This window comes from Syngnathus leptorhynchus, chromosome 6 (genome assembly GCF_054491065.1).
Source record: "Syngnathus leptorhynchus isolate UIUO chromosome 6, UIUO_Slep, whole genome shotgun sequence".
NCBI classification, from domain to species: domain Eukaryota; kingdom Metazoa; phylum Chordata; class Actinopteri; order Syngnathiformes; family Syngnathidae; genus Syngnathus; species Syngnathus leptorhynchus.
The window spans coordinates 5,687,765-5,711,325 of NC_141200.1; the positions used below are offsets into that span (position 1 = coordinate 5,687,765).

The following is a 23,561-nucleotide window of genomic DNA, read 5'->3' on the forward strand; positions in this document are numbered from 1 at the left end:
TAAATCATGGATTGTATCTTTTAAATTTCAATCTGTTGTATTTATTCCTCTAGTATTTGTGTTACTTGCCCGTGTAAACCTTTGACTTTTTAATTCAATTTTTTGAGGACTCACAAAAATTCTGCCATTTAATAACAAAATTGAAGCCTAATTATATTGGAGGTGTCTATCCATGGAGGTGTACAAACTGGCGTCGATTAAAACGATTGTTGTCGGGTCTTGGCTGAGGTCATTGCTCTACCCTGAGACGTTGGAGCTAGTCTATTCATGAAGTGCTGCGTCTGCACAAGAAGTTTTGCCGATTCTGTTTATGGAGCAAAATGATTTATTTCTTTGCTCCCTCTACAATTACAAACCAAGATTCCACTTTTTCCCCCCATATACCATACCCTGTTGGAATAGTGTTTCTCTATGGCAAAACAACGACGTGAGAAAAAAGATCAGCTTTTACGGGCCAGGCGGGTCTCAAATCCTGGACAAAAGCACTGACAATGTTTTCAGCTTGGAACAACATGTTTCTTCTTTTATTTACTCCCAAAGTGTTTGTGCAGAGTCGGTTTACCTGCTGGCACAAAAAGACACATCAGCGTCGTTAATGACATCTTATCCTCCCACTCAGCCAGAACAGCAAAAGTGGAGTGCCATGGGGAAACTTTAATACCTTAAAGCCCTTTCCATTTGAAAATGACAACTTGGACTAAAACAAGCAAGGAAATGAAGACATATATCAAGAACTTAAGTCCACAGTGTTACTGCAAAATCCCAAATAATCTCCAACATATCCATTAGACTCGAAGAAAATTAGAAGCTGACGACTCGGATGGAAAATGCTTTGTGATGTGTCTGCAGATGTGAATGATGATAAAACACAAATAAGTCATTTTGAATTGCTCGTTGGAATGAATTTGCAGATGAAACAAAACAAAATACACTGCTTTAAAAAAGGTTTTCTCCCCAATGCTATTGTAAATTGTTTGAATTTGTCTCGGGTTTTTTTTCTTAGCTGTAACCTTGGTGTCACACACACACACACACACCACTTTCCCTTTCATGCACCGACAAGTTACGAGGTCATGGTCGCTGTAAATATGATTGATACTACAGTACGCACATGGTACACATAAAGCGAGTCGCTTAGCGAGGGAATCATGGAGCCCATAATGGTGGTGGCTATAAATTCAGCCAAACACACACGTGAACTGGCCAAGATGGCCAGTATGGGAGACAAAAGAGTCAAGTCTAAAAATCATCAGATGTTTTTGGGAGTGCTTTTATCGCTCCCTAATGCTAAAATATGTTTCGCATTAACACACCCAATGTGATCACCGACAAGCGAAACCCCATGAAAATTAATTAAAAGTTTCAAATAACATCACTCCTGGAACGATTTCTCAAATTAGACACGCTGATTTTGTCAACAGAGCACAACAAAGACTCGAGGTTGCTGTCACGATTCTTAATCCGATGCTGAGATGGGAAAACCTGCTTGTAACCTGCGTGACATTAGCAGGTTTTCAAAATGTCAAAGAAATTCATTGAGAAGTATAACTCTAGTTATAAAATGTTTTTTGAGGTTTTCTTTTGCTACATTTATTCCAAGTGAGACCGCGGCGGTGTTTAAGTATTTGTCCAGTTTTATTAGAACTGGAAAGTGTTCAGGGCCGATGAGGCTTTCTCTGCTGGCCTCAGCACGAACAGGAGCACTGACCTACATTTACAAGCGAAAGTCTAATATTTGTTCGATGAAATGATATTCAGGGCCAGTATAAGCGAAAGAGTTTCTCTCAACTTCTGTTAGTGATTTGGTAATCTGCAATGGTAATAGTCGTTCTTTGTAAAGGATAAAAACTATATTCTTATAAATGTTATTTTATTTTCTGTCTACATGTTTTGCTGGACCGTTTGTGTTCAAGTATCCATTTGAAGTGTTTTATCACGACCATTCAGATGCTAGTCATTGGCCCTTCTATATTGTTTGCCACAATGTTAGAATTAAGCTAAGCAGTCTTTAAAAGAAAATGTGATGTGAATGTTTTAAATACATCTCGTTGTTTAGCTTGCAAGTAACCTTCAACTGGGAATCAAATAAAAAAAATTTAATCTTTGTTGAAAATACTAAATTGCTGCTTGATTTTGGAACTCATGTTGTTAAATTGATTTTTTTTTTTTTGTATAGTATTGACGGTGTCTATAATTGCAACTTGAGTGAGACATTAAGAGGTTGATTAAGGCCCAGGTTCTAAATGCTGCACTGGAACTGGGCAATGTTTCTTCATTCAAAGCAAAGAGCAGCACTGCAGGCTTTTGTTGATGGAGAGCATGCACCCAGCGCTTATTAGGTCATGCTTTCCGCGTGCACCTTGACAGGATTGATGTTGTTCACGCGGCATAGAAATAAAGCGTAGCATAGCGAGGTAATCATGGAGCTCGTAGCGATAAATCCAGTTGAACTACAGAGGACGAGGAAGTCACAAATCAAGCCCAGAAATCTTCTCAGGGTTTCCATAATAGTATTCAGACCAAAGCTGTTGTTTGGCCCCAAAGAACGTCGGGTCTGATTTTGTACTTTAAGGTTGTCGAGTCCAGCTGTAAAAGCTAATTTAGCTTAAAAACAATGTCAGCTTGCATGAAAAGCATCGCAGCAGCAGTTTTGTCAGACCGGGTCAACACCACCAAGAATTTTCTGAGTGGAAAGGATCTCCTCACTCGTCTCCTGACTGGCTTCTGTTTACTTTATTTTAAAGTGCCTACTCTTTCCCCAAATAGTTTCTTTTTGCCATTTCCCAGACGCTTTTGTGAAGCAAGCCATCTGGCAGCTTCAGGTAAGAAAAACATTTTGGTTTTTTTTCACACCAATAAAGCACAAACCATAAACTGCCGGTTCTGTACATTTTCACATCATAATGTTAGCACAGCAGCTCTGTGGGGTGGGTTGGGGGGAAAGCTGAGCTGAGTAAAAGAAAAGTGAGGTTCATTTTGTGTATGTTGTAAGGACCCAAGGACGAAGAAAGGTCAGTTGCAGCATGCGTAGGAGTGATTTATTCAATGGTGTAAAAATCGATCATGTGCAGTTGAGCAGCTTGAATCATCTGCTTTTTGCAAACTCTGCAATGCAAATCTCATCAAATTTGTGCACTGCTTGTTTTTAACTGTGTGGGTTTCATCATTTAGCTAAAATGAAAGCGGAGTTGAAGGTACAAAAAAGATGAATGATGAATCACAGCAGGGGAGAGACAACACAAATGTGCACATCGAGTCCGCTGAATTCAAAGGAAATCAAATGATTCGTTATGAGTGGCCCTAATTAAGGTCAACTGGGACCACTCCCATAGCGGCGCATCTTGCCCTCTTCATGCTCATAGTGAATCAGAATTGGCATTCCAGTGTAAATCCAGCCAACTCAGTGTAAACACAGCTTGGATAGTAAGCATACTGTGTGCTAAAATATTGTGTATTCCATCCAAATCAAATCTTTGTTGACATGTAACAAGCATTAGGTCACCACTGTGTCAGCGGCATGACTCCCGCACAGCCTGCAGCCTTTCAGCTCTTCGCCTCCCACGGATCGACACGGTGAGGAAAACCCTTTGCCGCCGGCTCAACGCTATTTGTCCAATGACACAGTAAACACACACACACACGAGTCACTCGTAATATATCCGTTTTTGGCTACTCCCTGTGAGGAAAAGCCTATTCTTTATTTAGATGACATTAATGACAGTTGTCAAAAAAAAAAAAAATCATTCATCCATACATTTTCTATCGCGCTTAACCTCATTAGGGTAAATTGAAGCCTATCACAGCCTTTGGGCGAGGCATTCGCACGTTTGACAATTAAAAGCTATTCCTGATGTTTGCTAATGTTGTTCAAGAATTCGGTAGAAAAGTGGCTAAATCATCTTAGAATACAAAGTGAAAAAAATCCCAAATTGTTTTCATTTCTGCTCATTTCCTGCTCATTCTTTTAATTTGAAAAGCCACTACCTGTACCTGAGCTTTACATCACCCAACTCATTGATTTTCAACTGACTAGGACTTCCTGTTGCAGAACTCGACAGCATTTTGTTTCTCCAAGCTCTGTCTCCCACCCGCCTTGTTTATTGACAAAGGTAAGTAATGGACTTGGATTTTTTGGGTTCTTGGACTACTAATGTTGGCAATAAATATGTAATCACTGGCTTTGGACCTGGCTTGGAAGTTGGATTTGGATATGGATTGTAGACTACTAGTACTCCCACCTGGTGCAAAATACTCTCCTATTTGTTTCTAGTGTCTCCTCCAGTCCACCTTCATTATCTGGTCGTTGCATTGTGCTGTTTTCATCTCAGCCATTGAGGCTGAAAAAAGTCACTGTGATGGCCTGAGTGTTTGAATTTTTTTTTTTTTTTTTTGGAGCACAACTTTTACCGATCTTTACTGATTTGAAAAAGCAAAGACCCTCTGTAGTCCAAATGGCACAATAGTTGAGAAATCTGTAACTTTCGGAAAGCAACAGAAAATAAACGCTTTTTAAATCGGTCAAAGAATTTCTCACAGTTCATGCAGTTTCAAAGTTATATTTCAAAGCTATGACAAGCTCAAGACTCATTAGGCAAAAAACTCCTCTCTGCTCTCCTAAACTTTTATTTTTCAATCTTATTGCTTTTGAACTACAGCCGACGACATGACTGTTTCTGCTGCTCACTGTTTTCAGGCCCAAAGAAAACAAACCTCGCAGACAAAACTATTTGGTGAAAGACTCCAGTTAACGGAGAATTGTTGTCACCCCTTCGCTTTTACAACCTGCGTCTTTACTCACGATGACTAAAGGGCAAAAAAACATGGCTGTGTTCCATGACGTAATTGAACACATGTGGACCAATGCCTCGGCCTACTGACACGCTGACATGAAACACTCTCACTTTCCGCTTCCCTCCCCTGAAGTTCAAATGCTGTTCAAATCCAGTATCTAAAAGTTCATCAGCTGCACGATGTCAAATAATTGTCTGTTTGGCCTTTATTTCCTGGCTGTATCTTTTTTTTTGAACACCCATTTCCTGTTTTGAGTCTTTTAATCCAGTCTTTTTTTCCTTGATAGCTTAGTCTTTGCCGTTCTCATGGGTGATTTCTCTATCTTCTTTCTAACCCAGCCATCCTCTTGCATTCTGACCTATTTATTTGTTATTGTCACGCACGGAAATAAGAGAAGCTGAAGTTTCTGCACTCTCTGGCTCCTGTTATGAGGGAGAACATCGAGAGTTGGAGTTTGCCAGTAAGAAAAATATGTTTGACATTATGGAGGCTGGAGTATATGAAACAAAAGAGTATGGTGTATTTTTTTTTCTTTTTGTCAGGAGTAAGCTGCGTCTTGAATGTTAATTTTCCTTTTATGTGTTCTTTTTTTCTTATTTCTGCTCTCATGCTTTAGCTTCTGTCAGCAGTGCCGACGTGTGATTGTTTAGATCAGCAAAATGTCGACATACTGTAACTTGTGTCATATCCATGTTTTCATTCGGCAAGCCAGCATCTTGTCATGTGTGACTTTATTTTACGTGACCATTTCTCATTTAAAATGACGGCCGGGCCCTGACATTAGAGTAATTCATGGCTTCAATTCCATAAGTATAAAAGGATCAATCCTGTGGATGTTTATTTATTTATTTATTTTCTGGCTCCAATGACTGCACTCGATTCATTTAGCTAAAGGCCTTTTCATCCATCCCCTCCCCGGTGTGCCACAGGGCTCCATCATGGGGCCCCTGTTTTTATCATACACTTGGCACCATTTTTCTAAATTCAGCAAGCATTGAACAGATTAACTCTGTTTGTTCTCTTTGTTTGCTTGCTTTTTCTGGGAGTTCAGGATAAGAACATTAGAGAAGGTATCCTCCTCATAGTTTCCAGGATCAGCGTTGGAATCTGCTCTGGCCTTCTTTTGTAAAGTTTGCATGTGCTCCCTGGGGTTTTGTGGGTTGTCTCCAGGAACTTTGACTTCCTCCCACATTCCAAAAACCTAAAAATTGGATTCAGTGAATATTCTAAACTTTGTGTGACTGTAAAGTGTCCTTGGTTGGCAGTCAGTATGTAAAAGAGAATTTTGAAAAAAAATGAAACATTGCAACAAGACTAATCTTTACATTATATCACCATAATTTGTTACCAACGTGTTTAGAATATTTATACATGTAAGCTTTCTAAGCAGTGCTTCTTATTTCAATTTCCTTTGCAGTATTATTATTTCCTATGGGAAAACTGGTTATAAATCCAAACAATGAGTGTGTGGGACCTTTCAGGTTCAACAGTCAAATGCTGCACGCTTGACTGATAGCAGCACAAGGCCAACAATGTGGACCGTTTGTGTTTACAGCTGACCATATGTTTCCACTTGCTGTTGACATGTATAGAGACCACCCTGTGATGATGTAATTATCCAGGCCAGGATATGCAGCAGATTGGATCGTACCCCCCCCCCCCCCCCCCCCTCGGGGTGTGTCTCTGATATGATCACGTGACAAATCACTGGGGTACTACTTTTACTTACGTTGTAGGCCCGTGGCGGTGATCCATAATAATTAAAGCCATCCTCAACACTATTCAAAAACTGCTCCTGTGTGAATGCAACCCATTGAGATTTTTTTTCTCCGAATGTGTTGATCCCAAATGAATGTCTGGAGAATGAAACTAATATATTTCAAGCCCTACTTTTCTCCACCGCAATTTAGACATTAAGTCATAAAGTTATGTGACACAGAAGGAGGAGGAGGGGGGGGGGATTGGAAATGATTCTGACTAATGTTTCTTTTTAGTCCCAGTCAGTAAGTAGGTATGCGGTTAGTCAAGTTGAAAAGAAATAAAAGTCATCTTTCAGCACATATTGTGAAAGCAGATTGTCTGCATGTTGCTGTGTTTGAATCACTGGGAAGCTTGCACTGATGGAGCACAACAATGGTGGATAATTACAGTATAAATATCATTTAGAAATGATATCATTGGCCTGAGTTACCACAAACATCTTGAGTCAAACAATTTACTCAACAGGATGCGTACAAAAATATACTATACGAAGATTGCTGTATAAGTGAATAAAGACTACTTGTAGTCATTTTTTAAACTTTAATTAAATTTAACTTCATGTTTGAGTTTATTGTTCTGTTAATCAATTCATCTAATTTCATGTATATAACCATCTCTGAAAAACATTCTGTATTGAGGAAGTGGTCATAGTATTGTGTGTGGTGAGAGTGAGTAGCAGCTTTGTGTGGTCGGCATGATGACCAGGGCCCACGAGGGGCCCCAGCTCAGTTTTAGCATGCTGGGGGAAATGGAGGGGGGGGGGCGCAGGGGGAGGCTGTGTAATATGACCCTGGATGAAAACCGTGCGCCTGATCCCACTCCCAGCACACATGCTGGGTTGTGGAGAGGAGGCGCACGATGAATCCTCTGGTGCTCATCGTGCTCACATGTCTGCCCCTCGGCTCGGCGGTCTACAGCGGCCCCCTGCAAGCCGAGATCTCCAACGGTACTTTCCATCACTTCTACGTCCCGGACGGTGACTACGAGGACACGGAAGACCCGGAAAAATGCCAGATGGTCTTCAGATTCTCTGACGGCTCCCCGTGTTCCGTGGCGGAGGAGGAGAGTGACGCGCTGGTGCGGGAGGATTTGATCCTCACCCGGCTTCAGACGGAGGACTCTGCGCGGCTTCTGGAGAGCATCGGCCGTGTGGTTGCCAACGACTTGGACGGAGAGGACACCTATGGCCGCTTCCTCTTGAGGGAGATATCCCAGATCTCTGAGGCTTTCGCCAGTGTAGACAAGTCTCTGGAGGAACTAGAAGTGAAGTTCAAGCAGAGCCAAGAAAGCGAGCTAAAAGAGGAGCAACAACTGAGTGGCTTTGTGCTCAAGCAAGTGGGGGACGTTAGAGACAGCCTGAGGGACACAAAATACATCTCGGTGGGACTGAAGGACAAACAAGAGCTGCTGTCCTTGATCATCCGCAGCCACGGGAGTAGACTGAGTCGTCTTAAAACACAATATCTCAATCCGGGATCGTAGTCCATTCACATTATCTTGGAATTGTAAAGTTTTTGAGGATGTGTCATTAAAGGGGATCAACATATGAATTGGAACATTCCTCTGAGTCAAGAGGCCGGCTAAGAAAATGTCAACATTACTTGGATTGAGCTTTGTGAACCAATCATGTGTGTGTGTGTGTGTTGATTTCCACAATGTTGTAAAGGCCCAGGGGCTCTAAAAAATATCGAAGTTTTTATAATGACAAAGCTTTATTATGTCACAATGAAAATAACATACAAATTGCTGATTTTTAATAAGTGAATGTCACTTTATCGCAGTACTATCCAGCTAATTTGGATATAAATACTATTCCATTGTTGTTTTTTTGTTTGAGCCCAACAAACCTATAAAAATTTATTTTGTGTTATTTCCTCAGTGTCCCATCAAGTGGCCCTTCTTAATTGGCGTCTGGGTCCTGTCGTTCCCTTCCAACTCCATCTGGAAGCGTTTTACTTTCACCATAAAATGTTTATCCAAAAGCCACTGCGCTTTGGAGTCAATTTGTAACAATTTGGGTTTTGTTTAAAATATTGTGAAGAATTAAATACATGGGAAATAAATCCAAATGTACCTTGTGTATTCTATTTTAAGTTCAAAGTTCAAACATTGCCACTATACGCCTTCATTCAAACGGGATCATCACATTTGTGCTAATGACTTGTCATATATCTTCTATCTGTATGTTCTCGTCGGCGACAAGCGCATAGCAATAAATGTGCCCGAGATGATGCCTGTGCTTGTTTTTGGGGTCCAGATGTGCTGCCAGCCAACAGGCTCAACTGGGTGTGATTTCCTCAGTCTGGTTTCCCTCACACTCCAGCTTCCCCTGTGGGACCCCTGTTTCAAAACGGCTCTGTTTAGCACACAAATGTAGGAAAGGGGCGCTGTCCAAAGAAGCAGGAGCTCAACGTGCACAGAAACCTTATATGTGCACAAGGCTGCGGAAATTTCAGGGGAGCTGCCGACGTGTCTGTTTTGACGAGATTGCAGGGAGGGAAAATCCGCTGTGTATGTTAAACCTATAGAGGCTCACAAAAGCACCCGGCAAGACGTTTATTTTTTGGGGGGGGGGGGGGGATCATTAATTCTTCCGACAGAAGCATACATTTTTGTGGGAGTGGAGGTGGGGAGGTGGGGAGGTGGGGAGGTGGAGAGGTGGAGAGGTGGGGAGGTGGAGAGGTGGAGAGGTGGAGAGGTGGAGAGGTGGAGAGGTGGAGAGGTGGAGAGGTGGAGAGTGGGAGTGGGAGTGGGAGTGGGAGTGGGAGTGGGAGTGGGAGTGGGAGTGGGAGTGGGAGTGGGAGTGGGAGTAGAGTGGAGTAGAGTGGAGTAGAGTAGAGTAGAGTAGAGTAGAGTAGAGTAGAGTAGAGTAGAGTAGAGTAGAGTAGAGTAGAGTAGAGTAGAGTAGAGTAGAGTGGAGTAGAGTAGAGTAGAGTGGAGTGGAGTGGAGTGGAGTGGAGTGGAGTGGAGTGGAGTGGAGTGGAGTGGAGTGGAGTGGAGTGGAGTGGAGTGGAGTGGAGTGGAGTGGAGTGGAGTGGAGTGGAGTGGAGTGGAGTGGAGTGGAGTGGAGTGGAGTGGAGTGGAGTGGAGTGGAGTGGAGTGGAGTGGAGTGGAGTGGAGTGGAGTGGAGTGGAGTGGAGTGGAGTGGAGTGGAGTGGAGTGGAGTGGAGTGGAGTGGAGTGGAGTGGAGTGGAGTGGAGTGGAGTGGAGTGGAGTGGAGTGGAGTGGAGTGGAGTGGAGTGGAGTGGAGTGGAGTGGAGTGGAGTGGAGTGGAGTGGAGTGGAGTGGAGTGGAGTGGAGTGGAGTGGAGTGGAGTGGAGTGGAGTGGAGTGGAGTGGAGTGGAGTGGAGTGGAGTGGAGTGGAGTGGAGTGGAGTGGAGTGGAGTGGAGTGGAGTGGAGTGGAGTGGAGTGGAGTGGAGTGGAGTGGAGTGGAGTGGAGTGGAGTGGAGTGGAGTGGAGTGGAGTGGAGTGGAGTGGAGTGGAGTGGAGTGGAGTGGAGTGGAGTGGAGTAGAGTAGAGTAGAGTAGAGTAGAGTAGAGTAGAGTAGAGTAGAGTAGAGTAGAGTAGAGTAGAGTAGAGTAGAGTAGAGTGGAGTAGAGTGGAGTAGAGTAGAGTAGAGTAGAGTAGAGTAGAGTAGAGTGGAGCGGAGCGGAGCGGAGCGGAGCGGAGCGGAGCGGAGCGGAGCGGAGCGGAGCGGAGCGGAGCGGAGCGGAGCGGAGCGGAGCGGAGCGGAGCGGAGCGGAGCGGAGCGGAGCGGAGCGGAGCGGAGCGGAGCGGAGCGGAGCGGAGCGGAGCGGAGCGGAGCGGAGCGGAGCGGAGCGGAGCGGAGCGGAGCGGAGCTTATTTCCAGCATATTGGAGAGCATAGCATAGTGCTTTGATTTAAACATTTGCTTGGTGCTTCAACAGGATTATTTTTCAAAGTATCTGTACGCCATCACAGCTGCAGTTAGTAAGCACATTGCACTTTTATATGCCGGGAGCCAATAAAGTTAGTAGCTTAAACTAGCGAGGTGCAAATGAAGTAATTAGACAGCAGGCGGAACTTGTGGCGTGATAATGATCTGTCTGATGCTTAATTGTATCTCAGGAGATTTTTGTTTCACGATTTTGGTTTTATTAAGTAATGATAGACAAAACTAATATTGGCTAGGTTTCATCCATTCATTTCGAGTATTTTCTATTGTCGTAGATGCTGTTCAGTTGTACACTCCCCAAATCCCTGAGCCTGTTTGAGTCCAAATGTGATTTAGCCCTTTGAGCTTTTCTGCCTTGTTCTTGCGCTGTTTTGAATTTACTGCTACAAACAAGAATATTTGCTGCCAACAGTTATACTGTAATCTCAAAACAACACACAATAGATCATTCTCACGTATCATTCTATTGGAATCTCATGACAACATTAATGGTTTCAATATACACTGTTTGGTGGTTACAGCTGCAAATAATCACATAAAGAGTTTCAATTTATTTTAAGCAACAGTTTTAAAGAAGAGCAGCAAAATCTCGGGAAATGAGTTGAGTCAGCATTGGGATTTAATGTCACTTAAGTTTTAACCTCTGGTAAACATTGCGGGCAAGCTGCGTGCGCCTCGTCAGTTATATACAAATAAGTTTAAATGTGTGCCGTCGACTCATTGTTTGGCATGTGCTGCTTGGCTCCATGTTTTGAATTAAACTGACAATTACTATTAAAACAACTGAAGAGAAGCAAAAGAACATTGCTTCACCCACTGAGCTTATTTACACCACTTTTTGTTGTGTTAGGAATGTAGAAGACCTTCCTTCTTAAAGGAAAAAAAAAATGCTTTCATTGATTGTTAATGCCATTTCTAGGTCAATGTGTTTCGTCACAAAAGGCGCAAAACAAAAAAAGGACAATTTTGCTTCTCAGGGTCGTCGTGGAATACACCCACCGGAAAGCCACAATAAAAAACAAATATATTGTCAGAGAATGTTGGAAGGTATTGAAAGTCAGCATTCATTTTTGATTTTTGATTTCTGATGTGTGTGACAATCATTATGTGCTCCATACAGAATGTTTTGCATGGCTGTTTTATTTTTGAAAAATATCCCCTTGGGGTAGACGACCTCAAGAACAACAAAAACACTTGCGTTGAACACAGTTTGGACTTAATGTGCCATATTTTTTTTTCCTTCTTCCCTTGAATAAACACAAACGCATCTGCATACATACGGCTCAAAAGGTACACGTACATAACTTGTGCTGAATGATACATAATGATACACGGTTGCCCTTTTAAATGTGACAGTACACATCCATATGTTTTCATATTTAATACAGTTTCCAGGTTGTGCTATTCTCTTTAGTCAGATGGTGGAGAGGGGGGGTGGGGGGGGGTGTTAACAAATGTGCTGAACTATAAGTACTGTCCTCTTGGAGAGCAAGCAAAAACACTGATCAGTTCAGTCATGAGGAGGATCATCTTCAGTCAAATATTCACCCTCCCCTCACGTTCTTGTGCTTTCTTTGTGTCACTCCGCACGCTGCTGAATTCCCGCAAAATGTCCCGAATGCAGGTCATCGTGTCGTCCGTCTCGGGTTAGCCCGTCACACGCAGCCGTTCTCCTGCCGGGGCTTGTGGGCCACGGGGGTGTGCGGCGGGTAGAGGGACGGGGCGAGCGTGCACAGGAACCCGGCCAGCAGAGTCAGTCCAAGTCCGCCCCACGCGCAGAACATGGACCAGCCGTAGCCGTGGCTGATGTCCTCCGGTATTCCAAACAGGTAGCGAGGATAACGCGACAGTTCAAAGTTGATTCCCGCCACACACGTGCAGAGAGAGATGATACAGCATGTTCCTGTCAGGAGGAAGTGAAACACGTGATGGAGGTTCAAAGATTTCCTACTGTCAAATGGAGAGGAATGCTTGAGCTTATTTTGAGTGTTAGCTACTGTTAGGTTGTGAACATCAGGGATTTTTGGCTGTTGAGTGTTTAACGTCAACAAACGTGAAGATCAGAGAGCTGTGTATGGAAGCTGAGAGAAGAGGGAAAATCAACCAAGTGCTATTGCACAAACATTGGGCCCAGTGAATGACATTTTGGAATGTTGTAAAAAAGCAGCTACAGTTTACTGGGCAACAGGTTGGCCATGCATTTTGGAACCAAGTTTTAGATGAACCTCTACCAAAGTAATGGAAAGGCCATAGTATGGCGAAAGAAAGGATCCGTATGACAAAGACAATGTTAAAGTTTGAGCTTACATTGACTGCTTCTGGAACAGGTTCTCTTGTCTTTACTGATGATGAAAATCATAATGGTCACAGCAGAATCAATTCCGAATGATGTCTAAATGTCTTTATTATACAAGAAATATCACAAAATAGACCTTGCCATTCCAATACATTTAGAGGGGGGCTGTTGTAGCATTTTAGAGCTGTTTCTGTTTAGCTTGTTTGAAAGTTTAGGCCATTCTTAACATGGTGCTATTTTGTTAAAATTGTGAAAGCTATTATAAACTCTAATTAAATACATTATTGTTGCTATTGTTGTTGTTATTATGATTCTACTACTACTACTACTATTATTATTATTATTATTATTTATAAAAAATATATATAGGACTAAAACTGGACTGGGGGGGGGGTTCTAGCGCTTGGATCCCTTAGAGGTTACTGCCCTCATGAGGTTATTTGGCGTATTGCGCTTACCTCCCATGAGGAAGAGCAGTCCAGCAACATACTGCATGAGGTCATGTGCCTTCCAACAGCCCAGCACGCCAATAGTCCAGCCAAACAGGATGATGGATATGGCCATGCCGATGAAACTCACCGTCATCCTCTGGAGATCTGCAAAAGAAGAAGTTGGAGCAACGCGTTTTGCTATCGTTGTTGTTGGGGGTTTCATTTCCACTCTATTAGTAGGCAAAAACAAAAAGACTCACGTAGCGCATGCCACTCATCCTGCCTGATCGTCTTGGTCAGGTTGATGGGCACGTTTCTGGGCAATGCCGATGAAGAGTAGTAGTATTTTATTGGAGTGCAACGTGCAACCAATCCTGTGGAAGGAAACGGCACAAAAAAAGGGGGGGGGGGGGGTCACGTCAACGATCCTGGCAGGATAAGAAGATGCCCCCGTACCCCGCCCCCCCAACAACCTTTCATCATCCACCAAATGCATCCATCCACCCACACCAAGATGGAGAATCGTATTGTCAAACACGCCTGTCACTATGTTCATATTTTTAATGTGGACCTGCAATTTCGATTGGATTGCGCAAGATGTTTCAACCCATTTCATACGTACGCACACAAATACGACTACTGCAGCAAACCTTTAAAGATTAAATCTTCCGTCTCCAAGTCAAATCCCATCCGGTGACACTTCCTCCACAGTCCGGTGACAGTGGAGTTGAAATGCCGATTGCACAACGACTCCATGGCGGAGGCTTGAGGCGTAAGGTGCCGCCGAGCCCGCAGCCTCGGCATTCCTGCCTCCGACTGGGCGCTCGCCTTGGGCAGCATGCGCAACGGGAGGTTGTTGTTGGAGATGTAGATGTAGCCCGGGTCGGTTCTCTTGTTGGAGTAATTCTTGCAGCGCTCTCTGTGCCTCCTGGCGTCTGTCTCGTACCAATTGTCAGTGCCGATGGCCACCGCGATCAGGCCGAGGGCGCACAAGGCTAGAACGAGACCCGCCGCCGTTAAAGTCCTCATCGCCGCCATGTTCCTTCCATGCGGGTCCCGTGTTGCGAAATCTCCTCCGCGAGACAGGGAGACCCCCTCAGGGAGTCATGGTCAGGTTGGTAGGAAGCATCGCCGCACCAAGGATGGAGATGCTGAGGCCTGGATGCGATGTTTTGGTTGTCTGCTTCTGCCTGGCAGCTCTCTCTAGCCCGGATGCTGACAGGATTGGTCCCCCACAAAAAACACATAACACCGCTAGATGGCGACAACAACAAGATGTTGATACTGTCATAAACAAGACGGCAGGAGCTTACTGTAGTGATCATGTTGCCTTTTGGAGCCAAAGTTATAAAAATCTACTGTCTACTGGAAAATGATCTCGGTGTACACTTTACACACAAATGCAGTGCGGCAATTCCCCTATTTAGAAAATTGTAATCGGAATGGGAAGTAGATGATTATTCTTGAAGGGCCACCCATTTGTGCATCCATAAGGTTGCATCCATGAGGAAGCTGAGGTCTGTGCATGTTATTGAAATGAAGAATGGAAGCTAGTGTCAAAGGGGAACATACAAGCTCAATACAGGAAGACACCATTCGAATCAAATCTGGCACAAAGAGTGACTGGTTGAGCTTGGAGACATTTCTCTCCATCATCCTGTTCCAGTTTCCGTCTTTTAGTCTGTAATGGGTCTTCATTCAACTGAAAAGCAGTACTGAGCAAAAGTAACACGTAAACAGATACATTTCAAAATGGCATTTCACTGAGTTTCATTTTCATGTAGAAAACTTCCTCAACCCAAACCATTATTCCAAACTAAAAGAGGAACAAAGCTAATTCCAAACTTCGCTTTTGGTTTCAGTGTCCGTCATTAAGCAGCCATCTAACAATACATTTTGTTGGTATTGATAGTCGACATGTATTATATACTCAGATATGAATCACTGATGAATATGTAATATGTTTAAAAATGTGACTTAATTAGTTGCCAGGGAAGTAGAGATGTAAAATAATCCGACAATTGGCTGTTGGGACTGTGACCATTTGAGGTCACTCTCAGTTCCCGTTTGTCTGTTCAAGTCACTCGATGTGTCACATTGTCACTCAGGCAGGAGAAGACAAAGTTACCATTTATGATCTGCTTCAAAATTCTAATCGTACACCATGGAAGGCTTTGTCATACCACCTGTAAGTGCTCATTTTTTTTGTCACTTTTAGCCCACGCACACACAGAAAACAGCTATTTCAGCTTTTAATGACCGTTGTAGTGCAGAATGACTTTACCTTGTTTTTTGTACATATGATTTGTGACATTATATATCACTTGTATATTAATGAAAAGTTCTGTTTAGGATTTGAAGGGACAACTTTACATTGTTGTGCAATGTATTTTTGTGTTTATTTACTTTCCATGTGTTTAAAATGGCCATTACTCATATTATACAAGAAGCACAGTACATAACATATGTAGTGTAAGGTCACCAAATAGTAAAACATGTTTGGTCATTATAGTTTTATTGCAGCTTGTTGCTTTGAATTTTTTAGTATCTCGCCTAATTTTTTTTTAACAGTAATCTAATCAAACAACTTTTTTTTTTTTCACAATTGTATACTTCCTCTCACCAAAGGCCTCTGAGGAAATTATTCAAAGTGAGCCAGAGAGTTATCGAGCACCGGCAGAGTTGTACCCTTACCTCACTAACGTGGGGGACGTTTATGAAGGTAAGACGCCGATTTGATACCAACCCTTCATGGCTCTGAGTCACACAACATGTGCTGATTTTCAGACTACAGATGGAGCTACCACCCGGAGCATGTCCAGCCTGCTGACCTTGACCATTTTCCGTCGAGTCATTTAACAGAGCTGCAGTGTGTTGCTCCTCAACAAATTCCACCTTTTCGCTACAACACCGATGGTCATCTTCACCTGGAACCGTCTCTCTCGGTGCTGCCACAAGTGAGGCCTTTTATAAATCTCCTTACACTCTACACGCCATTGTACCTTCTTTTTCTTTTTTTATCCACGATTATAATGGTCCAGAATTTTCATGCACATGTTGTCCATTCTCAAGTGGAAAAAATGGCGCATTCTTCAATATTCCAAGAATGTTGTGCCAGCCTGATGAACATACAAACTGTTGCTCATTACAAGTTTGAGCCACAGAAAAGCACCAATGAGACATCACCAATTTACATCCTCTTTTTGCATGACTCAATATCCTCACAATATATTTGTATGTTTTGTCTTCAAGATCTCAAATTACACATCATCACTGTACTATCAGTACCAAAGCCCAGTCTCGTCCGTCCAGTACTATTCAGAAGAGGAAAAGAGAGGCGTCAGCCCCCCACTTGAGGTATCGGAAGGTGAGGACGCATCTGAATACCATAACCTGCCCTCCATCAAGAAAGACACAAGTGAGTACCAACTCAAAAATGTTCCTGTTTTCTGGGTTTTTGACACGTGATGTTTACAACGGGAACCCATGGGCATTTTAATTGACGTCAATTTCAGTCGCCAGTAGGGGGCGGTGCTGCATAAAAAGGCAGCCTCCTTGAATGGATGAAAACAGTCAGATTATAATGCTTAATTTTGATTCTAAAAATGCAATACTAATCAGAAACGGGTGTTAAAATATCAAACAACAACGACAAATCCTTAATGAGAGTCATATTTTTCAAATCTAGACGCCAAGAGGAAAATCCGCTTGTACCAGTTTCTCTTGGACTTGCTGAGAAGCGGCGACATGAGTGATTCTATCTGGTGGGTGGACCAGGAAAAGGGGATCTTCCAATTCTCCACTAAACACAAAGAAGCCTTGGCCAGTCACTGGGGATTCCAAAAAGGAAATCGCAAACAAATGACCTACCAAAAAATGGCTCGTGCTCTGAGGAACTATGGTAAAACTGGCGAGATTCAAAAGGTCAAAAAGAAGCTGACTTACCAGTTCAGTGAAGAAGTTCTGAGGAACTGTTATTCACAACACTGTCACTAATAACGATTTTTTGTTTTGTTTTATACATAAATTTGGTATTCTGACCTTGCAAATGCATTATTATTTATTTACTCCCTGTGAGATAGTTGCTGGTTCTCAAATTTTTCATTTTATCATCTTTTCACTCCAATAGAAATATAGGTATTATTGTAAACACATTAATGACATTTTATTGCTCTAATCAATAATGTAATAAATAACATTTGTCATAGAAGGGGTCATATGGTGGGTTAGGGTTACTTGCAAATTGTTGAATCCATTTTGTAAAATGTCTGCCACCCATTAAAGCTGAAGCAGAGAAAAGGGTTGAGGGAAAGTGCAGCAATTTTTCTGAGACTGCAGTAACTTTGACATAAACTGTAGGGTACAGGAGAAAATAAAGTCTTCCAACCAAAGAGCCACTGTCGGAAAGTTATTACATCTTCATCCAATACTGCTGGGTGGCTCATTCCCCAGACTGATTCAGCTTCTCGCAGAGCAGCATCTCAAAAACAAGGGAAATTCTTTTGCGGGCAAAACTGTCACAGCATTGAGGCAAACGTCCTAACCACTAGTATACTGTGCTGGCTAGATTGCAATTATTGTTGCATACAGTACTTGATGTTATCAGTATTTGGTTCATAAGACAGTACAGGTAAGGTAGTATTTTAGTTGCCAATTCCATGATATCATCTAATGAGAGATGATGTACCTACAATTACGACTAAAGAATCAGCAAAAAAAATGAAAAAAATAGACAAAGACAAACAAATAAAGACAAACGTTAACCACTTCAGGTGTCATTGTCTCCGATTACGCCGAGATGGGACCGGCTCATGTCTGAGAAACAAGCTCAGTGCTCCCACTAATTCAAGGTAAAGGTGAGTTTTGTTAATAAAATCTAATAAATAAAAATTAATAAATGATAAAAAAAAAAAATAATGACAAAGAAAGAAAGAAAGAAAGAAAGAAAGAAAGAAAGAAAGAAAGAAAGAAAGAAAGAAAGAAAGAAAGAAAGAAAGAAAGAAAGAAAGAAAGAAGTCAAGTCAAGTCAAGTTTATTTATATAGCCCTAAATCACAAGCAGTCTCAAAGGGCTTCTCATATACAAAGCAAATTGACAATTATTCTCAAAGCATCCCCTGATCTTAAGCTCCCAAGAGGGCAAGGAAAAACTAAAAAAAAAATTACTAAAAGAAAGAAATAGTTGTATCATTTTATTTCATATTTATTATAAATGTGTTATTTATTTATATAAATGTATTATTTATTCATATAAAGGCCGGTCCGCGAATATATTTCTGACTCGTAACCGGTGCGTGGCGCAAAAAAGGGTGGGGACCACCACTGACCACACTATTCGCCTATGAGCTGCTCCATAAAAGAATATATGTATGCACTTTCCGTGAAACAAGAGCAAGGGTTCCATAGTGTAGTGGTTAGTGTTCTGGACTCTCACGCCAGCGACCGGTGTTACTTGAAATATATTATTATAAAAAAAAATTGAGGAAGTGTAGTTAGGGTTGGAGCAAGGGTTAGGGTGGGTTTAGGGTTAGGGTTTAGGGTTTAGGGTTTAGGGTTAGGGTTAGGGGTTAGGGTTTAGGGTTGGGGTTAGGGTTTAGGGTTAGGGTTAGGGTTTAGGGTTTAGGGTTAGGGTTAGGGGTTAGGGTTAGAGCTAGGGTTAGGGCTAGGGTTTGGGTTAGGGTTAGGGTTAGGGTTAGAGCGAGGGTTAAGGTTAGAGCTATGGTTGTGGTTAGAGCTAGTCTTAGGGCTAAGGTTGGGCCTAGGCTTAGGGCTGGGTTTAGGGTGAGGGTTGGTCCTTGGGTTAGGGTTTGGGTTAATTAGTAATTAATTAATTCATGTCAAGACGCTTGTCCCGGTCACGTGACAAGTTTCCCCAGTCGAGCATGCAAAACGTCCAAAAATGAGTAAGAATTTATTTTGAAAAATCTAAAAAACTTTTTCTCTCCCAATTACATCCATCGGTTCAGGTCAAGACGGGTTAGGGTTAGTCGTATCATTTTATTTTATCGTACTTATATATTTATATATATATTTATAATAAATATATAATTTATTTACATAAATGTATTATTTATTCATATAAAGGCCGGTCTGACACGTAACCGGTCCGTGGCGCAAAAAAGATTGGGGCCCACTGCTGTACATCAAATATCCAAGTGGTTAGTGGAACAGATGAATGGAAACGATTGCGCTGCTCTGGTGACCTCTACCGGGAGAAGCCGAAATAACAAGTACTCTACCTCTGACGTGACGTCATGGCGGAAGTTTCTGCAGCGACGTCATCGCCTGAGCCAATCAGAGTGCACGCATTCCGTCGTTGCAAATTTCAAACGCAGGGCTGCTGCAGCCTGGAGTCGACAAACGAGCTGGTGGTAACCGAAAGACAATCGTCCCTCCTCACGTAAATTGTTGCGGTTTTATACCAAATTGCACGGCAGAAACTTTTGTTATTTTGTTTTTAGAGGAGTCTGCTTTGGCAACATGAGAGTGAGGTTGGTATCTTCGATTTATTTGAGAATTTGAATCGGAATTCTTGTTGCAGCACTGCGTCGTCACCATTGCGTCAAAAAGCTAAGTGATGTTAGCTTCTTCATATATTGGACACAGGAGAAATCTAATGGCACACCGCCCAACAAAAGTGGCACAAAAAATGCATATTTGTTTTAGGATTTCATCTCAGTTTACTCAGAAGTGTACTTAGTCGGTGACAAATCGATTTAGGTGGATACGAATGTAGATTGTCATCTAGTGGAAGAAAATATAATTACTCTGCTTGTCACTGTTTTTGAAATAGAAAAGCAAAGAGAAATAATTCTTAGAGGATAAATTCTGAGAATGATCAAAAACACAATCCCAACATATAGCAGGGTATATGGGGAAAATATTAAACAAAGTAGGGTATGTTAACAAGGTCGAATTAAATATATGATGAACAAAAGCTGCATACATGAAAAGTACTTGATGGTTTGCCTGCTTGTCTTGCAGTGAAGTCCATGCTGCAGAGTCTGTTGCCTACCTCAACAGAGCTCTGGTCAAGCTGCGGGATATATGGGAAGAAATGGGAGTGTTAGAGGATCAACGGCTCCAAAGAACTAAAATGGTTCACATGCACATCAAAGTAGGATCACTGCAATAAGTGCTTAATAGTTTCTGTCAGTAGTCGCTGACTGGTATGTCTGCATTCTCACGTGTGCTGCAGGGTATGCTGGATTTGATGATAGTCGAGGAAGAGGAGCTCAAGACTCGAGTCATTAAAAACATTGAAACTTACCGCCAAGAACTTGAACTTCTTTGCAGTGAACTTCAAATGCCCCCCTTTGAGGTACATTTGAAACAAAGGCCAATTTGAATGAATAATTAACATGCTAATATTGTTTGTGTGCCAAGGAGGAGGCCAACTGCACCATGTTGCAAACGGAGAAGAACTACCGTACTGGTGTGGAGCAGATGAAGGAGCACAAGAAGCAGAGAATGGATGATCTCAAGAGTCTTACTCTCAAAGATTGCGAACTGTGTGACATCATGTGCACCGCTCCCTTCAGCATCGACCAGGAATCAGTCCCGTCCATCCAGCAACTCGACGACTACCGGGCCCACGTTGATACCCTCACAAAGGAAAAGGTGTCGCTCATTTTCCTTTTTTATGTTTAAGGAATGAGTTGCTTACTTATCTTAAAACCGTGTTTTTGTTTTCAGGAGCGTCGTCAAAACGAATTTTTGAGCTTAAAGAAGAAGATAATCGCATGCATGGATGAGTTAGAGCATGAGGCCGAGACGGCTTTTGAAAAGGACGTGCTTTACGAGGATGAGGAGGTGTTCTGTCTCTCCACCGACAACATCAAAGCACTTAAGCTTCTCCTCAGCCAGGTGACTTAACCGTGTCTCGTTTGACCTTCTCGTGACGTATGATAACGTCATAACACGGTGATTGTAACCCGTACCAGTTGGAAGAGCGCAAGATGGAGAATGAGGTCCTGTGTGCGACGCTTCGCACTAAAGCCCACGAACTGTGGGACAGGCTGAAGATCCCCCTGGAGGAGAGGGAGATCTTGTCCGAGCACATGATCAAGTCCAAGAAAAGCAATATTGAGGCTGTAAGAATAAATCATCACTATTTATGAGGAAAAAAAAAGTCCCACGCTGCAACAGTATATGAATGCTTGTATTCATCGGCTACAGCTCCAGGCTGAGGTCCAGCGTCTTGAACTACTGAAACTCCAGAGTATGAAAAGTGTCATCGAGGCCATCAGAGCTGAAATCTCGCTTTACTGGGACACGTGCTTCTACAGCCAGGAACAGCGCCAGGCCTTTCTTCATTTTTACGACGGTGACTAGAGTTACAATGTGTCTTGCGATTATGTAGACACATATATACAACATAGATATGATGCATAGACATATTTAGCACAATTAGCTGAGTTCCATTGTGTGCCATATGAAGTTTCCAGTGATGGCAACAGTCATGTTTGTCTATGCAGACGACTTCACCGAGGAGCTTCTCAACCTGCACGAGGCAGAAATCAAAACTTTGAAGTGCTACTTTGAGGACCATAAGGAACTGTTTGAAGGCGTCACAAAATGGCAGGAGAACTGGGCCGTGTATTTGGAACTTGATGTGAGTATGTTGCATGGTTGGAAATATTGTCAACATCTTTTGGGTGATATTTAGGTGCTGAACATGACGTATGATTTTTGTTTTTTTTTTGTCTCAGAGGAAAGCTAATGATGCGTCGCGGTTCAACAACAGAGGTGGGAACCTTCTGAAGGAGGAGAAGCAACGGACTGACCTCCAGAAAAGTTTGCCCAAGGTATTGTGTAAAGCTGGCCCAAATACGTGTGGGTCAAGGTAGCAGTACTGATTCAACTTCTGCAAAGGTTAAAGTACAGACTCAAATATAATCGAGTGTAAAAGTACAGATACGTTTTCCATATGAAGGATGGCATCAAGTAATTGTGACTTTCTCTTGCTAGCTTGAAAAGACTCTGAAGGCCCAAATCGATTCTTGGGAGCTCGAGCAAGGCAAAGAGTTCTTTGTCAATGGGCAGAAGTTTCTGGATTATGTGCAACAGCAGTGGGAGCAGCACCACATTGAGAAGGAGAAAGAGAAATTGGAGCGGGTATGAGAGAGCTACAACAAAATGTTTTTCCGCATCCTCGGCCTTGCTTGATTTCTTTTATTTTTTTTAATTAGCAACTGAAGAAGACCAAACAGACTCAGGAAGACATGTTGTACGGAACTACAGTGAGGACACCATCCAAAAGGCGCATCGTTGGAAACGCCACACCAATCAAACACAGAAAGGTCAACTTGGCTGAAATAAATGCAACAGAAATTTGAGTAAGCAAAACACCGCATTGGATTTCATATAGTGTGTTGCTCGGGTGTTTTCTGCAGGTGGGAATGTCAACCATCCACACACCAAACAGTTTCCTCACTTCGGGCTTCGGGGGAACTATGTGCCAGCCGTCCATGCTGAGGCCGCCTCTGTCTGCCAGCGGCAAGGTACACTTGGGCGCCGTCAGCCGACGCAACTTACCTACTTTGTTTCTGCGCATAAAGTCATTTTAACCCAACTTGTAGGGCCTGCGAACCCCCGGGCATGCAAAGAGCACCCGCGCCAACAAGGAAAACATTAACCGAAACACTCCGTGCGGAGCACTCAAGTCTCAGGATATTCCAGATCGCACCTTTAACGCACTCGCCGGCTCCTATTCGGAATTTGCGGTAATTGCAGTTTAACAACTTTAGTATGTAACAATGCTGGGAAAAAAAAAAAAAGATTTGATTCAAAGTCATAACTTAGCCACACTGCTTAACTCATTCCCACCAACTGATGTCATGATGTTGTTGCACAAAAAGATTCCTTGTCTAATCTATAGCAAATGAATTGTTCTCTTTTGTCACAGAGGGACCTATCCAAGGCTTCTAAATCCAATGTGAAGTCTGGACTGCTCAATTCCACCGTCACGCAACAGTGACCAAAGTACTCAGATTCTGCTGTTTGTGTGGAAAGCTTTTATAACGCCCCCAATATGTAAATGCTTTAAATATGTTGACCAAACAATGTTTTAGTTATCTATCTTTACTCAGGCTTATTTTATTGTCACTCCTGAGGTGCACTTTGTTTTTCCGGCAGGTAAAGGTGAAAGGTCAATTTTCCTTTTTTTCCTTCTCAGCACTCGTAACAAATTAGCTTTTTTTTTCTGTCACTTCTCCACCTTTTTCTTTTTTTCTTTTTTGTGCTTCAGCCATTACATCAATGTTTTACCTAGCTGGAATGACAGCTATTCTGGAGAAACACAATGCTTTTCGAATCCATCTGTAAATAAACGTTCAAATAAAACTTTAACAAAGTCCTTGGTTTT

At 42.5% G+C, this 23,561-nt stretch overlaps 4 protein-coding genes across 5 annotated transcripts; 3 read left to right on the forward strand and 1 right to left on the reverse strand.

Moving 5' to 3' along the window:
- Positions 1–3,507: 3,507 nt before the first annotated feature.
- Positions 3,508–17,574, forward strand: spi1a (Spi-1 proto-oncogene a). 2 transcript variants are annotated; one of them, XM_085915363.1, is made up of 6 exons: positions 3,508–3,573; positions 4,034–4,109; positions 15,825–15,918; positions 15,984–16,153; positions 16,449–16,614; positions 16,885–17,574. In XM_085915363.1, the coding sequence occupies exons 1-6, from the start codon at positions 3,518–3,520 to the stop codon at positions 17,190–17,192; spliced, it is 870 nt and encodes a 289-aa protein (XP_085771489.1). In that variant the 5' UTR covers positions 3,508–3,517; the 3' UTR covers positions 17,193–17,574. The 2 variants fall into 2 exon arrangements, with proteins under 2 accessions (XP_085771489.1, XP_085771490.1); XM_085915364.1 differs by lacking the exons at positions 3,508–3,573; positions 4,034–4,109 and adding an exon at positions 15,275–15,384.
- On the forward strand, positions 7,393–8,739 carry fibina (fin bud initiation factor a). The gene has a single exon (XM_085915366.1). The coding sequence runs from the start codon at positions 7,411–7,413 to the stop codon at positions 8,032–8,034; it is 624 nt and encodes a 207-aa protein (XP_085771492.1). The 5' UTR covers positions 7,393–7,410; the 3' UTR covers positions 8,035–8,739.
- On the reverse strand, positions 11,610–14,578 carry tmem276a (transmembrane protein 276a). The gene is made up of 5 exons (XM_085914705.1): positions 14,510–14,578; positions 13,847–14,411; positions 13,457–13,570; positions 13,224–13,361; positions 11,610–12,372 (listed from the first exon to the last, which is right to left on the reverse strand). Exons 2-5 carry the CDS (start codon positions 14,232–14,234, stop codon positions 12,125–12,127), a joined length of 888 nt encoding a protein of 295 aa, XP_085770831.1. The 5' UTR covers positions 14,235–14,411; positions 14,510–14,578; the 3' UTR covers positions 11,610–12,124.
- Positions 17,575–19,517: 1,943 nt separating the features above from the next.
- On the forward strand, positions 19,518–23,548 carry LOC147055551 (protein regulator of cytokinesis 1-like). Its single transcript, XM_085915194.1, has 14 exons — positions 19,518–19,686; positions 20,180–20,312; positions 20,394–20,516; positions 20,582–20,815; positions 20,891–21,061; positions 21,139–21,288; positions 21,374–21,521; positions 21,673–21,809; positions 21,907–22,002; positions 22,166–22,312; positions 22,387–22,497; positions 22,591–22,698; positions 22,777–22,920; positions 23,103–23,548. The coding sequence occupies exons 1-14, from the start codon at positions 19,676–19,678 to the stop codon at positions 23,172–23,174; spliced, it is 1,785 nt and encodes a 594-aa protein (XP_085771320.1). The 5' UTR covers positions 19,518–19,675; the 3' UTR covers positions 23,175–23,548.
- Positions 23,549–23,561: the final 13 nt, after the last annotated feature.

Bases quoted from the DNA above. Each gene is read 5' to 3' on its own strand.
- spi1a (XM_085915363.1), top strand. From the start codon at position 3,518: ATGACTCCCGCACAGCCTGCAGCCTTTCAGCTCTTCGCCTCCCACGGA. The intron at 4,110-15,824 runs GTAAGTAATGGA...CTCTCACCAAAG, and splicing joins CGCCTTGTTTATTGACAAAG to GCCTCTGAGGAAATTATTCA. The intron at 15,919-15,983 runs GTAAGACGCCGA...GCTGATTTTCAG, and splicing joins CGTGGGGGACGTTTATGAAG to ACTACAGATGGAGCTACCAC.
- fibina (XM_085915366.1), top strand. From the start codon at position 7,411: ATGAATCCTCTGGTGCTCATCGTGCTCACATGTCTGCCCCTCGGCTCG.
- tmem276a (XM_085914705.1), bottom strand. From the start codon at position 14,234: ATGGCGGCGATGAGGACTTTAACGGCGGCGGGTCTCGTTCTAGCCTTG. The intron at 13,571-13,846 runs GTTTGCTGCAGT...TTCCTTCCACAG, and splicing joins GGAAGATTTAATCTTTAAAG to GATTGGTTGCACGTTGCACT. The intron at 12,373-13,223 runs GTAAGCGCAATA...TCCTCCTGACAG, and splicing joins ACTGCTCTTCCTCATGGGAG to GAACATGCTGTATCATCTCT.
- LOC147055551 (XM_085915194.1), top strand. The intron at 20,517-20,581 runs GTACATTTGAAA...TTGTGTGCCAAG, and splicing joins TTCAAATGCCCCCCTTTGAG to GAGGAGGCCAACTGCACCAT. The intron at 21,522-21,672 runs GTGACTAGAGTT...TTGTCTATGCAG, and splicing joins CTTTCTTCATTTTTACGACG to ACGACTTCACCGAGGAGCTT.